At 39.2% G+C, this 13,023-nt stretch overlaps 1 protein-coding gene across 1 annotated transcript; it reads right to left on the bottom strand.

The window, feature by feature from the left end:
- Nucleotides 1-5,788: 5,788 nt before the first annotated feature.
- On the bottom strand, nucleotides 5,789-8,384 carry LOC111657354 (fibroblast growth factor-binding protein 1). Its single transcript, XM_023409495.2, has 2 exons — nucleotides 8,328-8,384; nucleotides 5,789-7,990 (listed from the first exon to the last, which is right to left on the bottom strand). Exon 2 carries the CDS (start codon nucleotides 7,961-7,963, stop codon nucleotides 7,289-7,291), a length of 675 nt encoding a protein of 224 aa, XP_023265263.1. The 5' UTR covers nucleotides 7,964-7,990; nucleotides 8,328-8,384; the 3' UTR covers nucleotides 5,789-7,288.
- Between the last annotated feature and the right edge of the window lie 4,639 nt (nucleotides 8,385-13,023).

Here is a 13,023-nt window from a genome sequence, read left to right as displayed (position 1 = left end):
TTAAAGACAGTTTCCAGACACTTGTACTTGAGCATTTCCTTTTCCTGCTTCCTACAATTCTTCTCCACTACATTCCAGAATAATCCATTGTAATTTATACAACGCTTAATTTATTTGACGGTTGTACTAACAGTTTACCTTGCAGATTAAGATTTTACATACAGTACAAAACACGATAATTTCATAAGAAATGGTTCATTATTATAGAATAAACTCTCATGCAGAACAAATTAGCCCTCACTCAATCAGTTACACCATTAAATGACTCTGGTGATGGTTATGCTCAAATGTATCACTAGTAATAATTAATCATATAATACAAATAAATAATTTAACAATCTGAATGGAGTCATTCTACACAATAGTGCTTTTAATTGTATTTATTTTTATAATTTTGCTAAAGATTCTCTACTTTTACATAAGTCAATTTTTTTTTTAATGTTTTAGTAAAACTTTGTTTCACTTCGATCATAACTCAACACGTAACACGACATATTTACTTTCTTACAAAAACTCTGTCACAGATCGTGTCATATCTAAGCTCTGTGCTTGGAATAACATATATATATATATATATATATATATATATATATATATATAACACCATAGATGGCACAGATTTAACTTGTGAAAGCATCATGAAAACCATAAACATTTGATGGGAGAGTTTGTACCATCACAAATCATAATTAAGTGTCCAGATTTGTCCAGATTTGGAGTGTATCTCCACTACAATCAGGGTAGTGAATGGAATGTTTTGGTGATTTGGGTGATCCTTTAAATACTCAAAAGTCATAGATGGCACACACACCATCACCGCTGCCAACATCACAGACAGGAAGTTTTCACTGCTGCATACTTTGCAGATTATCTACTGCTGAAGAGGCCTCATGAAAAGATTACGATTGTCACTTCTATGCTCTTTGCATTCACTGAACCTGTACAGCTGGATGTTTAGAGCGACCTTTTGGCCTGAACTTCATGTACTTTAAATTAATACCTGCCAAATGGCATAAAGTAACTGTTGCCACTGAAATGATTTGAAAGGAAAATGTTTTGTTCTGCATGTTTTTCTGTTGAAGGAGGGGTCACCTCAGGTCCTGTTATTCTTTTCGCAGAAAGCGGCTGCCATTGATTGTTGCCACAGAAACAGGCAGCCAATAACGAGGTCTGAACAGCAGGGTGTGGGGTCAGGCCACCTCGAGCCACAGGAAGAACAATACCTTTGACTCCTCCCCCTCGCTGCTTTGCGTGTTTTGGGTGTGGGAGGCTGTGGGTGGGCATGTGTTCGGTCGGCTTTGTAGGTCAGATCTGAAGTACTTAATGGAGCGGTGAGTTGTGTTCTGATGTTTTTCTCCCCTCCTGACATCCAGCCCCTCCTCTCCTTCATCACACTGACTGAGACTCTGTGAAGTTCAAGTTCCAGTTGACTCTAATGGGAAGTTTGTTTTCCAGTAACAGCTTCTGTTACACGTGAATGATAAAACTTTCTGTAACCGTCTGAACTTGCAAGCAGAGAAAAGTGTCTCAAACCTGCCAAAGGCTGATACTGATACTATTCTCCTGCACGGAGCTGCTGGTGTATTTACACTTATGTAGAGCCGAAACAATTACTTGATTCACTTACTAGTTGATCAACAGACAATTAACCAACACCTGTTTTGATAATTGATTAAGAATTTAATTCATTTTTCAAGCAAAAATGCCAAACTTTTCTACAGCTGGAGGTTCCCAAAAGTGAGGACATGTCTGTTGTGTGAGATAGTAAACTGAATATCTTTTGGTTTTGTGACTGTTGCCTTGGATCCTGGGAATGTGTGATTTCATTGTCATCTCTGCCAAATCATCACTATATCAGGAACTACTTCTGAATGGTCTTAAGTCATTAAGACACAGGATATAAAGTTTACATACGTAGACTTACTTGGATGTAAGACGATTATGAATGCCTGCACATTAGTTTGATATAGTAACATACAAAATAATGAAGAATAAAACATAGTTCTTTCAGATGGTTTTATATCAACCCTGCTAAGTGTTGCTTTCTATGAAAGAGCATGAGGCTGATTTTCTCAGCTGCTTTCATGACCTAACATCAAGTGATGACCACAAATCCATAGTTTTAAGAGTAATCTGGTGGCAGAAGCTGTCAAAACACCCAAATTCCTGAAGGCGTGCCCTGGCATTCCAGGCTCAGTGATTTCAGAGTCTTTTGTATTAAACTATCCTCCCATTGCTGGTTATATCCTCCATCCTCCTCTTATTTCTCAATTACATTGAAGTCAAACACAACTGAATTTTACCTCTTACAATGCTAACTACCCTCTACGGCAGATGTCACTAAGTGCTTTGCAATAAAAGTCAAAAGCAACAGACTCACACAGAAACAATACAAGATAAAAAATAATGAAGTAAAAATAAATGCAACTAGACTTGTAAGCAGGTAGACTGATGTCCTGCACCTGACACAGCTCAGATAAGATATGATGCACTTGAGGTGACCAGGAGCCTGAGGCCACAGGGCTGGAACAAGGCTGGAGCAGGCAGCTTACATTAACATGTGTTTGTTGGTATGGTTGGACAGCTGGAGACACTCTCCTCCAGCGAACACTGTCAAGATCTGCTCCAGCTTTGCACCATAAAAGAGTGAAGTCCATGTCTGTGCCACCATCACTTTGCTCAATTAGTTTCTCCTCAATCGCTTTGATGCAATCCACACATCAGAAACTATATAGTACATTGTACAAACTGCCAGTCTCCACACCTATTTCATTACTAAAAAGACATTTTGTTCTCTGCAACACATAAATTATATAATATTATGTACAGAATTCAATTATATTGTATATCCAGTCATAACTGCAAAGTATGGAATAAAATGTTAGAGATTTGTGTCTTTGAGCACAAAACAGCTCGAGCAATTCACAGGTATATAAGGAAGGAAGCAAGGACGGACGGACGGACGGACGGACGGACGAACGGACGGACTGACAGACAGACAGACAGACAGACAGACAGACAGACAGACAGACAGACAGACAGACAGATAGACAGATAGATAACTGTGCGTCCTTGTGGGTCATGCAACTGTGATGTCCAAACATCCCTGTGTCTTATAATTTAGAGTCTTTTTTCTCACCTCTGTTAATGGTAGCAAATTCAGCAAAGCCTCCCTCATCTCAAACTGTGCAGCAAAGCTAAGGTTCTCTCTCATTGTGTCCCAAATCCAGCAAAGACTAGTTCCTTTGACATCAAAGTCTTAAAAGTTTAAATTCTCAGGAGTGTCTGCAACCACACAAAAGCATTTGGCTGAGAAACCTGTTTGCACCTGCTTGTTTCATCAGGAAAACACTTGGTGGATCTGCTGTTCGTGCGATCATGCTTTTACTTGCAAAGCTCAAAGGGGTTTTAAAAGATGTTATTTGAATACTTTGAGTAGAAGAGTCAAAGGCTGGTGCTCCCACGGGTGTTTGTAAAGCGGCACCACCAACTTCCTCAGAGACACGATGAGGCATGCATCTATTATATCAGCTATGAAAAGGAAAAGGGCACACATACCTAAATATGACTCAGATTAGTTAACGGTTATTGACAATAATGGTTTTTCCTTCAGGGATTTCCTCATCTCAAAATATTACAGGGGTTACTGACAGTTTGAGGGTATTTGTCTTGACAGGGCTGCTAGTCTGTTGTACTTACAGGCTTTTCACATCACTGAAAATTGTACAGTGTGAGCTTAAAGGGGCATTCCACCAATTTACATGTCAAAGTCAATTTAGTAGTCATGGGGTGTAACATTCGGACTGTGAAATGCTTTTTGGGGATGTGAAAGAGCTTTTGTGCCTTCACTTGCTAGAAGAGATGAGGGGACAGAACACACGTCAGTATACTCCATCTGCACCCCCCCCCCCCCCCGTACCTTTCCACCGTTGGATTCAGGAGTCTGTGTCTGACAATCTCCGTAACTTTGACAAACCAACAGTCCCACATTCAAAGCCACTCTCTAAAGATTTTTTTCCTTCTTTACACAGCTATCTCTGTCCACTGAACAACAACTGTGCGACACTATGAATGTCACTATGCCGCCAGGAACACTGCAGAGCTCCTGAGTTACTGCAGGTTTAAGGATTTCTCCTTTATGATGATGGCTTTAAAGTTGAGGTTCAAAGTTGACTCTTGACTTTGGAATAAGCAATGTCCATTTAGTCCATCTACACATTTCCATGACAACTGATGAACTTGGTTGACCATCAGTCTGAAGCCAGTGATGTTCAGTGTACAATGATATAAAAGAGAAGCAAGAGCCAAACCCTTAGAAATGAAGAGCAGGAACCTGTGAATGTTTAGTAATGAGTAACAATGATTTGCCTATTATTGATTAACTGGTTGATTAACTACAAACTCCATCATTTGAAGTGCAGTTAGGGTTAAAATCCCAGACAGACTCTGATTTATAGCTCTGCAGTTTCTCGACTCTCTGTCTAAACCAATTATCCCACATCATCCTGATGGTGGAGCTTGTTTTGATCAAAGCCTGCTGGAGCCAAAAGACAAAAGAAATAAACTCACACGATGACTCATAGAGGTGAAGAAGAGGTGGTTGATGTTTACAGCGCAGACCTTTGGATGGTATCCTCATTTTCTTTTTCACCCTTGACCTTTAACCTCTAACTACTTCCTCCCTGACTGTGTGGCGTTGATGGAATGTGTCCTTGAGCTCTGGAGGAGTCAATAAAACAATACGTCTACAAAAATCCCTTTTGTGCCATCAAAGAGAGTGGACGTCCGTTTAAAGATGGAAATTACTCTCAAGCCGGCTTTTTAAGTGTGTGTCTGAGGGGACAAAGAGCAGCAGGTCAGAGGTGACGAAAGGTCAAGAGCAGACAGGAAAAACATAAAAATCCACATCTGGGGTTTGCACTTGTTCAGGGATTACACACACACACTGCTCACACATGCAGCTGGATGGTAGCAGTCTTTACTTCCAATCTGGCTATGTGGAAAGGGCAGTTGGCTGCTGTCACTGAGCAAGTAATTAGAGATCGCTGCAGGACAATGGAGGAACAAGCCCTGTATTTGGACGCTGCGTACAATCGCTCCACTTTTGTGTATGAAAAAATAGAGTCTTTCATCATGAGTATGTGGAACTTTAACCTGAGGGCATGTCAGCAAAAAGGAGTGTAATTCACAAATGATTTAATCTGCCAGAAAGAGCATTCATGACATAAAGTCTGAGATGACAGTGAAGTTGTTTTCCATTTAATCAAACAGATTTGGTTTTATTATTACCTCCTAAAAGTCTTGTTTTCTGTCTAACTCTCATGACTGCTGAATACCTCATAATATCTTCAGATACTTTTGAAGACACTAATGGAGGAATGATTACAAGCAAAACCTGTTCAATCATTCATATGAGCACCTGATTATTGTTTTAAGAGAGTGTTGAAAAACTGTGAACCTATCCTTTAAGAATTATTCATAAAAATAAATTGTTGTCACCATCTTGACACCACTCCCGTTAGAATTCCTATTTCAATACATTAGAAAAAGCACAGACTTTCTGACAAAACTTTGTACCTTTTCTAATGTGACGCAAAAGTAGTTTTAAAGATGTGTTGTACATTGTGAGTCCTCAGAATGCAGAAATCACAATTGGCTTTCTGGGCTCAGCACCTGGACAAGACAGATGTGCATTTTTGTTTGCAAACTGATTGTTAGTGTCTTAAGATGAGACATGATAAGGTCGATTTTTGCACTGAAATGAAGAAAAATGACACTCGCTCATAGAAACTTTCTTAAAACAAGTTGGTTTGTATTGGTTGGAAACAATTTGTTTTTAGAAAATATATTTCTTTAGAACTCAATAAGAGAAAAATGTGATAAAATGGGTATTTTCAGAATATTTTTTCACATTTACAATCCAGATGTACATTTATCTTATAGGGGTGTTCATACAACCACTGCCTCTCCCCATTCCATTAAAAGTTACAATTCATATTGTTAAAGGTAACAGAGCACATTGTATAAATAGAAAATATTTATTTGTGGTGCATAAATACAGTGGTGTTTTTGTGAAACTAGTGGCTGAATGATAAAGTTGACCAGAGGTAGAAGAACGTACCACTCTACTATTATCGTAAATCTTCAGTTCTATGTGATAAACAGTGGTGGAAGAAGTACTCAGGTTCTTTACTTGAATAAAACAACACATAAAATTTTCTATTACAGGGAAAACTTGACTTAACTTTACATGTCTACAAACCAGACATTATGTCAAATCCAATTCAAAACTCAGTTTTTTTCTGACGTTGTAAACAATCTCCTGATTGCAGGCAGCTACTTTCAGTGTTTGTATCTGTGTTAGATCCTGTTAGGAAAGTGGTGACATGGGCACTGGCTGTATGGCTTCAGAGCACAGAACACACTCAGTGGCAGAAACTAGTTGATTCAGTTCAAAGTTAATCACTTTAGTCCAAGTCAATATTATAAAAAATCTCCACTGTGTTCCGTCTCTCTGTTTGTGTATGTGTGTAATACATTTCTTGACATTTTTAAATAAATGTCAAAAAGAAAATTTACTGAAGTAAAAATACAGAAGATTCAAGTATCAAAACTAGAAGTACTCATTATGTGGAATGGTCACTTCAGGAGTGTTATATTATATACTGTATTAAATTACTGCATTATTATTACTATTGCATTGATGTGTGAGGAGAATTTTAATGTGTAAAGCTAATTTCGTCTGCTTTACATACTGTTGGGTAGTTTAATATGTAAAACGCATCATATTTTATAATCTCATTACATATAAATTAGGATGAACATTTTAATCTGAAAAGAAACTACATCTATATGAACAACTACAGCTGACAGATACTTGTAGTGGAGGAAATTGTACAATATTTACCTCTGAAATGGAGATGAGTAGATGTTTAAAGTAGCATATGAAATACTGGAGTAAAGTACACCTGTAAATACCTCAAAAAATGTTCTACCCGAGCAACTGAATTTAGCTACTTCCCACAACTGGTGATAAATTACTGCATTTAATGGAAATAAAATCCTCACTTCAGATTCATAAACATGACTGTATATAAAAATAAACACCTGATAAATAAGCACACCTGCGGGACTAATGTAAAACCTGAAATATTGGTGTATGTGGTAACTGAAAAGCGTGGAGTTGAGAGAATATTACTGATTCAAAATTAAACATTTGTTGACACATGCCTAATATAAATCCTGCATTCAGTCTGATCAAGTCCACTTCCCCTCGTGGGATCTGAAGCTAACAGTCTTCACCCTGCAGCATGGAGAAAAAGAAAGAGCACACACTGGCCCACGAGCTGTTGCAATACTCTTCTGCCGTTTTCCGGTGGTCTGCGCGCCTTGTGCAGGCTGTCGGCCCGGCGGAGGTGGAGCGGGTCGGCAGCGGCGGGGGTGTCTCCGGGTCTCCTGACTGAGCGGAGATCACGGAGCTGGTGATGTCCAGCTTGAAGTGCGCTTCCCGGGGCGCGCGCTTACACATGCCAGCCTTCACCAGCGCGCGTTCATCCTTACATACTTTGCCTTGCAGCCTTTTGATCGCGCGGGCCACTTGTTTCCAGAAGCCCTTGGGGTCGGACCCGTAGCCCCGGCAGCTCTGAGGTTTAGCGGTGTACTCACACTTCATATCGGTGATCCCGCCTTGGACGCGCGCCTTCGGGTCCTCACATTTGACCGACAGTCTCACCGCGTCCCCCATGTCTCTCGCTCCCCACGTGCACTGCATCTCGTCCTTGAGGGAGAATTTCCCCCGCCCGGTCGCCGCACCCTTGTTCCCGCTCCTCTGCGCTCTGCCAGTGGTTGGGACCACCGTCTTGTCCGCTCCACGCGTCTTGTTGCGCGCACCGGAGGACAGAGAGACCTGCTGCCCGAGGAAGGCCAACAGCAGCCAGGGAGCGAAAGTTCTCAGCAGCAACATGTTGTCTTTTAGAAGACAAATTATTCACTGAAAGGACACAGGACGTCAAAACTGATTAAAATTAGTTGTGGGGTGCTCACAAAAACGGCATCCAGAAAAATAAAAGCTGTTCATATTGTCAATCTGTTATTTTATTCATTATTATTAATAATGTTAAGTATTAAAGAATTTTTCTAGCAGGCAAAGGGTTTTTATCCAAACCTGGACACTGTATTACGCATATAAACTTACAGGCTGCAATTAAAACTGCTATAAATCCAGAGTCTGTTGTTAAAAAGTAAGTAGGCCATACCACAGTACACTAGCTATACAAACACTACATACAAAGAAGAAAGTCACATATAATGAGTCTAACTTCACTTACCGACAATGACAAGTGTTGTCGTGCCTAAAGCTTCTTTTTGTGGCTGTCTGTCGTCCCGCACATGGCTTTCATACATAAGCCTAGATGCTGCGGCACGCCCACCATTCCCCTCCCAAAGTGCGCGCACGCGCACGCACGCACGCACACACACACACACACACACACACATACACACACATACACACACATATACACACACACAGAACTCCCGCCCTCTACAGCTCAACTGAAGATCAAAGAGACTATAAACTAAAACTGATGATGGACTTGCGTGTCTTCACACACTGTGGGGGTCTATTCTAAAGAACTTTAACAAGACAAATTACCACATTATAACTCAGCATCACATCCCCCACACACAAGCACACAGTAAGCCATGTTAACATTTAACATGATTATGATTGACGAAGTGCACCAAGTCTCTACAATTACTCTACATTAATAGATCCATATATATCGATTTTGTATATTACACATATATGATCAGATTGAAAGAGTTAAAACGGTCCATTTAATGTCTGTTCCAGAGCTTTTGATTATATCACCAACGATTGAGCCCTTTTTAAAGAATAAACCTTCAATCTCAAGTTTTTCACCAACACATGACGAAGGTTTAAGTTTTATCATCTACATTATTCTGCAACAAATATTCAATTAATCAACTAATCAGCAACCTTTCCTTTCAATCCCATTTATTTCCAACATTTTAGAAGTATGGTTTTGTATTCAAAATGAGCATCAAACATCATACGGACAAGATAAATAAATCAACATTTAAGTTCATTCAACTTCCAACTATAATGATGATTAATTGTTTCAGTCATTTTTCAAGCAAAAATACTAAAAATTATTTGGCTGTAGATTGTTAAATGTCAGGATCTGTTGCTTATATTATATAGCAGATTATTTGATTATGAAAATAATCATTAGTTTCAGCTCTATATAATTCCATTACAACAGACTCCATTTGCTGAGGTAGACAGTGTTATACAATCAAAATCAATAAATAAAAAATGGAACATTTTGTGACATTATTTTGGCAGCTATGGCCCAGAAAGCAGTTAGAGACACATGTATGTAGATTTGCTGTACACATAGATTGCTGATTTTGTCAGTAGAATCTTTAAATGTAGTGAAGAAATAATTTAATGCAGTGTTTTAAGGATACAGCTTTAAAGATTTTTTTGGGCTTGTCATTTTAGGAAAAGCATAAGTGTTACTGATAACATTAACAGTGGCTATTTAAGTGTCCCAGGAAGCCATGACCCTGAAACTGAAGCAGCTAAATAGTTCAGCCATCACTGATTTTATCATTTACACCTGTGCCTTTCCTCTATTTTGACATGTCAAAATAAAAAAAAGCATTCATTCAGTTATAGCAATCTCTTGTGCACGTTAGTGTTGAAAATTTACATTATTTTTGATGGGAAAACAGATGCTTTGTCATGTGTTTTTATTATGACATTGACCTCAGTTCTGAATGCCTTTATTATCTTTTCAGTAGTAACACATTTACCATGTCAGCTCCTTCTGTCCCTATAAACTCTCTGGTCCTCTTTACTCCATTGATTTCCTCCTGACATTAACTCTGTGAGGTCCTTGTACTAAACTCAGAATAGAAGAGAGTAAAAGTCTTCATGTTTGTTGGCAGACGTTGTTTCCTACAACAAACATCTCTCTATTGGTTTGTTCTGGTTAATATTTGCTGACTTTCTATGCATTAATTTCTGTCTTTGTTTAGGATGGTTTAAACTGTGATTACCCCACGTGCATGGTGTCATTACTTCAGCATAAACTCAGGTATTAGTATGACTTCTTATTTTGTCATTAAGTAAGTATGAAGCTGCCAGAAACCAAAAATACAATACAAAAATGACACAGATGCCTATAAAACTTTAGGGATAACAACTCAATATATTCCTTCAGAACAGGTAAAGCTTGACAAAATATAGTTTTTTGCTATATACAGACCCAAATCCAGCAGAAACATATAAGAAATTAAATACAGTTCACATGTAAGGTGATCGCATCACAACTCGTTTGTTGTACGCTTTTCACTGAAAGTCTGCAGCATGTAATTTTAAATCACTAAAAATATCAGTGATTCAAAGGTTGAAAACTGTATGTCAAACAACTGTTTCTGATCTTCAGACATAAATGAGATATGGTACTTTCACCTGGTTTTCGCAGCTTGTGTCTTATTATCGTTGTGGTACTTTAAATAAAACAGGTGATTTTTTTTTCACCCGTCAAACACAGGTGTGACTAAAAACATTAACGTTAACATTAATGACTCCAGTCCACTCAGGTGTTCCAGGTTTTGCTGTTGTTCGTCCTGGTTTGCTGGCATGACATAGCAAGACGCTTCCAGGCAACAGGGAAACTATTAAAGTTATTAATTACACCTGTGTTTTTGTTGCTATGACAAGTCAAAATGCCTCTCTAAGTGTCAATGCATTTACTCATAGACTGTTTCATTAACTACTCTTTTTGAAAGGTTGAATCATACAGGGGTTTCTACACAGCTAAATGTACATCTACCTCTAGTAGAAATCAGATATTATTTGGCTATAAAGACAAAGCGTTTTTGCAGACAAAAGAGAGAGAAGCTGCATGCTTGGATGAACAGAGCTAAAGAAATGTAAGGTTATGCAAATAGCATTTTATTTTTTGCAAGAAACTGCAGAAAATAAGGTGTAGAGTATTTCACTGGAGTCCAGATGGAAACACGCCATACAACACAAACCAAAATGTAGACTTCAGCCTCGTGTTAGCTGTTGATGCATACTTAATGCTTAAACTTAATGCCAAACCATGCAATTTTAAATTAAATCTTTTTAATATTGCATATTTTTTGTAGTGTGTTTTGGTGCTATGAAGCTGACCTGAATATCACTTACAACACACAACTACTTCTATGAGGGTAAGTTAATAAATCCACCCCACCCTGTCATCACGTTTCACTCCTGTAATGATGCAACCACCTGCAGGTAGGAGCAAAAACTTTGTGATAACAAGGAAGGAGCCCTATAAGGCTCATGTTGGCACAGGTCCAACAAGCTTACAAGTTACAGCAGTTTATTGCTGTGAGTCACTGTGTCGGAAATAGAAGTAGAGGATTTACAGTAGCAGGGAAGATGTGTGTGTGTGTGTGTGTGTGTGTGTGTGTGTGTGTGTGTGTATGCGTATATGACTGACATTAAGAGGAGACAGAGTGAGAGGGAGAGAAAGAAAAGTATGAAGCTTTTCAGTACAGTCACTGTTTCTTCTCTGCTGAGCAGCACCACCTTGTGTTTTCTAGAGTTTACTGACTGATGAAGATGTGTATTGATCCTGTGAATGACAACAGGAAACAACATATGTCTAGATAGGCCTGTTTGCAATACGTTTAATTTTAGCTTCAATTTTTGTAATTCATTCTAACTGTCAGTGATTGAAGGCTAACAGAATTACAGCTATGTATCTTAATATTTCTTTGACAAAAATTATTCATATTCAGATATATTTTGTGTTTTACTGCTGGACAACAGAGTAGGCTGGATGAGGTGTTCAAAGGTCATAATAATTGGGAATTACATTAGCTTAATTGATATTTACACTTATATTTACAGTAAATTTGCGAAAAATGTTCTGTAAACAAGAACTTTAGCCTGTGTCACACCAGATTTGGCTCAAAGGCCACTGTTTGCCTTGTTTACCACCACCATCATCACATGTGACAAAAAGGACGGACCTCACGTTATGGTTAATGTGCATAAGACATATACCTTACTATTTTTGAGCTCACAGTAAAATTTGTGTATATTGTTTTCTTTCTTTTACCAAAGTAAAAGTGGATGACAAAGTTCTGCAGACGATCTTCACTGCCATTAGATGTCGCACTAGACCACCAGTATCTCGGACCAAAACAAATGCTTCGTCGGCCACAACCCCTCCACTGCCCCCCCCCCGTCACATGTTCAGTCAGCAAACTGTTAAGAAGCCCAGTGAAAGCAGCCACCAAACACACAACAAGAAACATAACTTAATAAAGTTATCCCCATGTACACGAGAGCCAGCAAAACACAATCCAGCCACAACCGTTAGCCCGCGCTAGCATTGCCGTGATAGTCTCCACAGTTATGCTAGCAGTTGGCATGGTAACGTTAGCTAACTTACGTATACGGCAAATGTTGCTAACGCTAGCCGGCTTACGTTAGCAACATTTGCCGTATACGTAAGTTAGCTAACGTTACCATGCCAACTGCAGCCGGTCGCTAATTAAAACAGACATGTAACCTTATGTAGACACCAAGTTACTTACACATAGAGGAGAAGACAAGCCAGGTCCGAGTCAAGCTGGAGCCATTGAGCAGCTATTCGGGTTCTCCACCTCGGTAATGTCAGACCGACCAGTATTAGCTCTATGGTCGGGCTGAGAGAGAAATTCAGTCTTGGACTTATCTGCCACGACTCCCCGCAGGAATGCCACTGACGGATCCGGGGAAAACTTTAAAAACATCACTGAGGTTTTGACGGGCCACCTGCTGATTTGGGAGTCCCCACGGCCAGCCCGCCGGAGGCAAGCCGGAGGCGTGGCCAACGAAGCGTTTGTTTTGGTCTGAGATGCTGGTGGTCTAGTGCGACATCTAGTGGCAGTGACGATCGTTTACAGAACCTATAATTAATGTATTTTTTTTTCTGATTTTGTTATATT

The sequence above is a fragment of the Seriola lalandi genome, unplaced genomic scaffold (assembly GCF_002814215.2).
Source record: "Seriola lalandi dorsalis isolate HSWRI2012SDOR001 ecotype SW California unplaced genomic scaffold, Sedor1 jcf7180002054394, whole genome shotgun sequence".
Taxonomy (NCBI): Eukaryota; Metazoa; Chordata; class Actinopteri; order Carangiformes; family Carangidae; genus Seriola; species Seriola lalandi.
Note: the sequence above shows the minus strand (reverse complement) of the source record. Positions and strands in the feature narration are given on the sequence as shown.

Coding starts and splice junctions, on each gene's coding strand:
- LOC111657354 (XM_023409495.2), bottom strand. CDS start 7,963: ATGTTGCTGCTGAGAACTTTCGCTCCCTGGCTGCTGTTGGCCTTCCTC.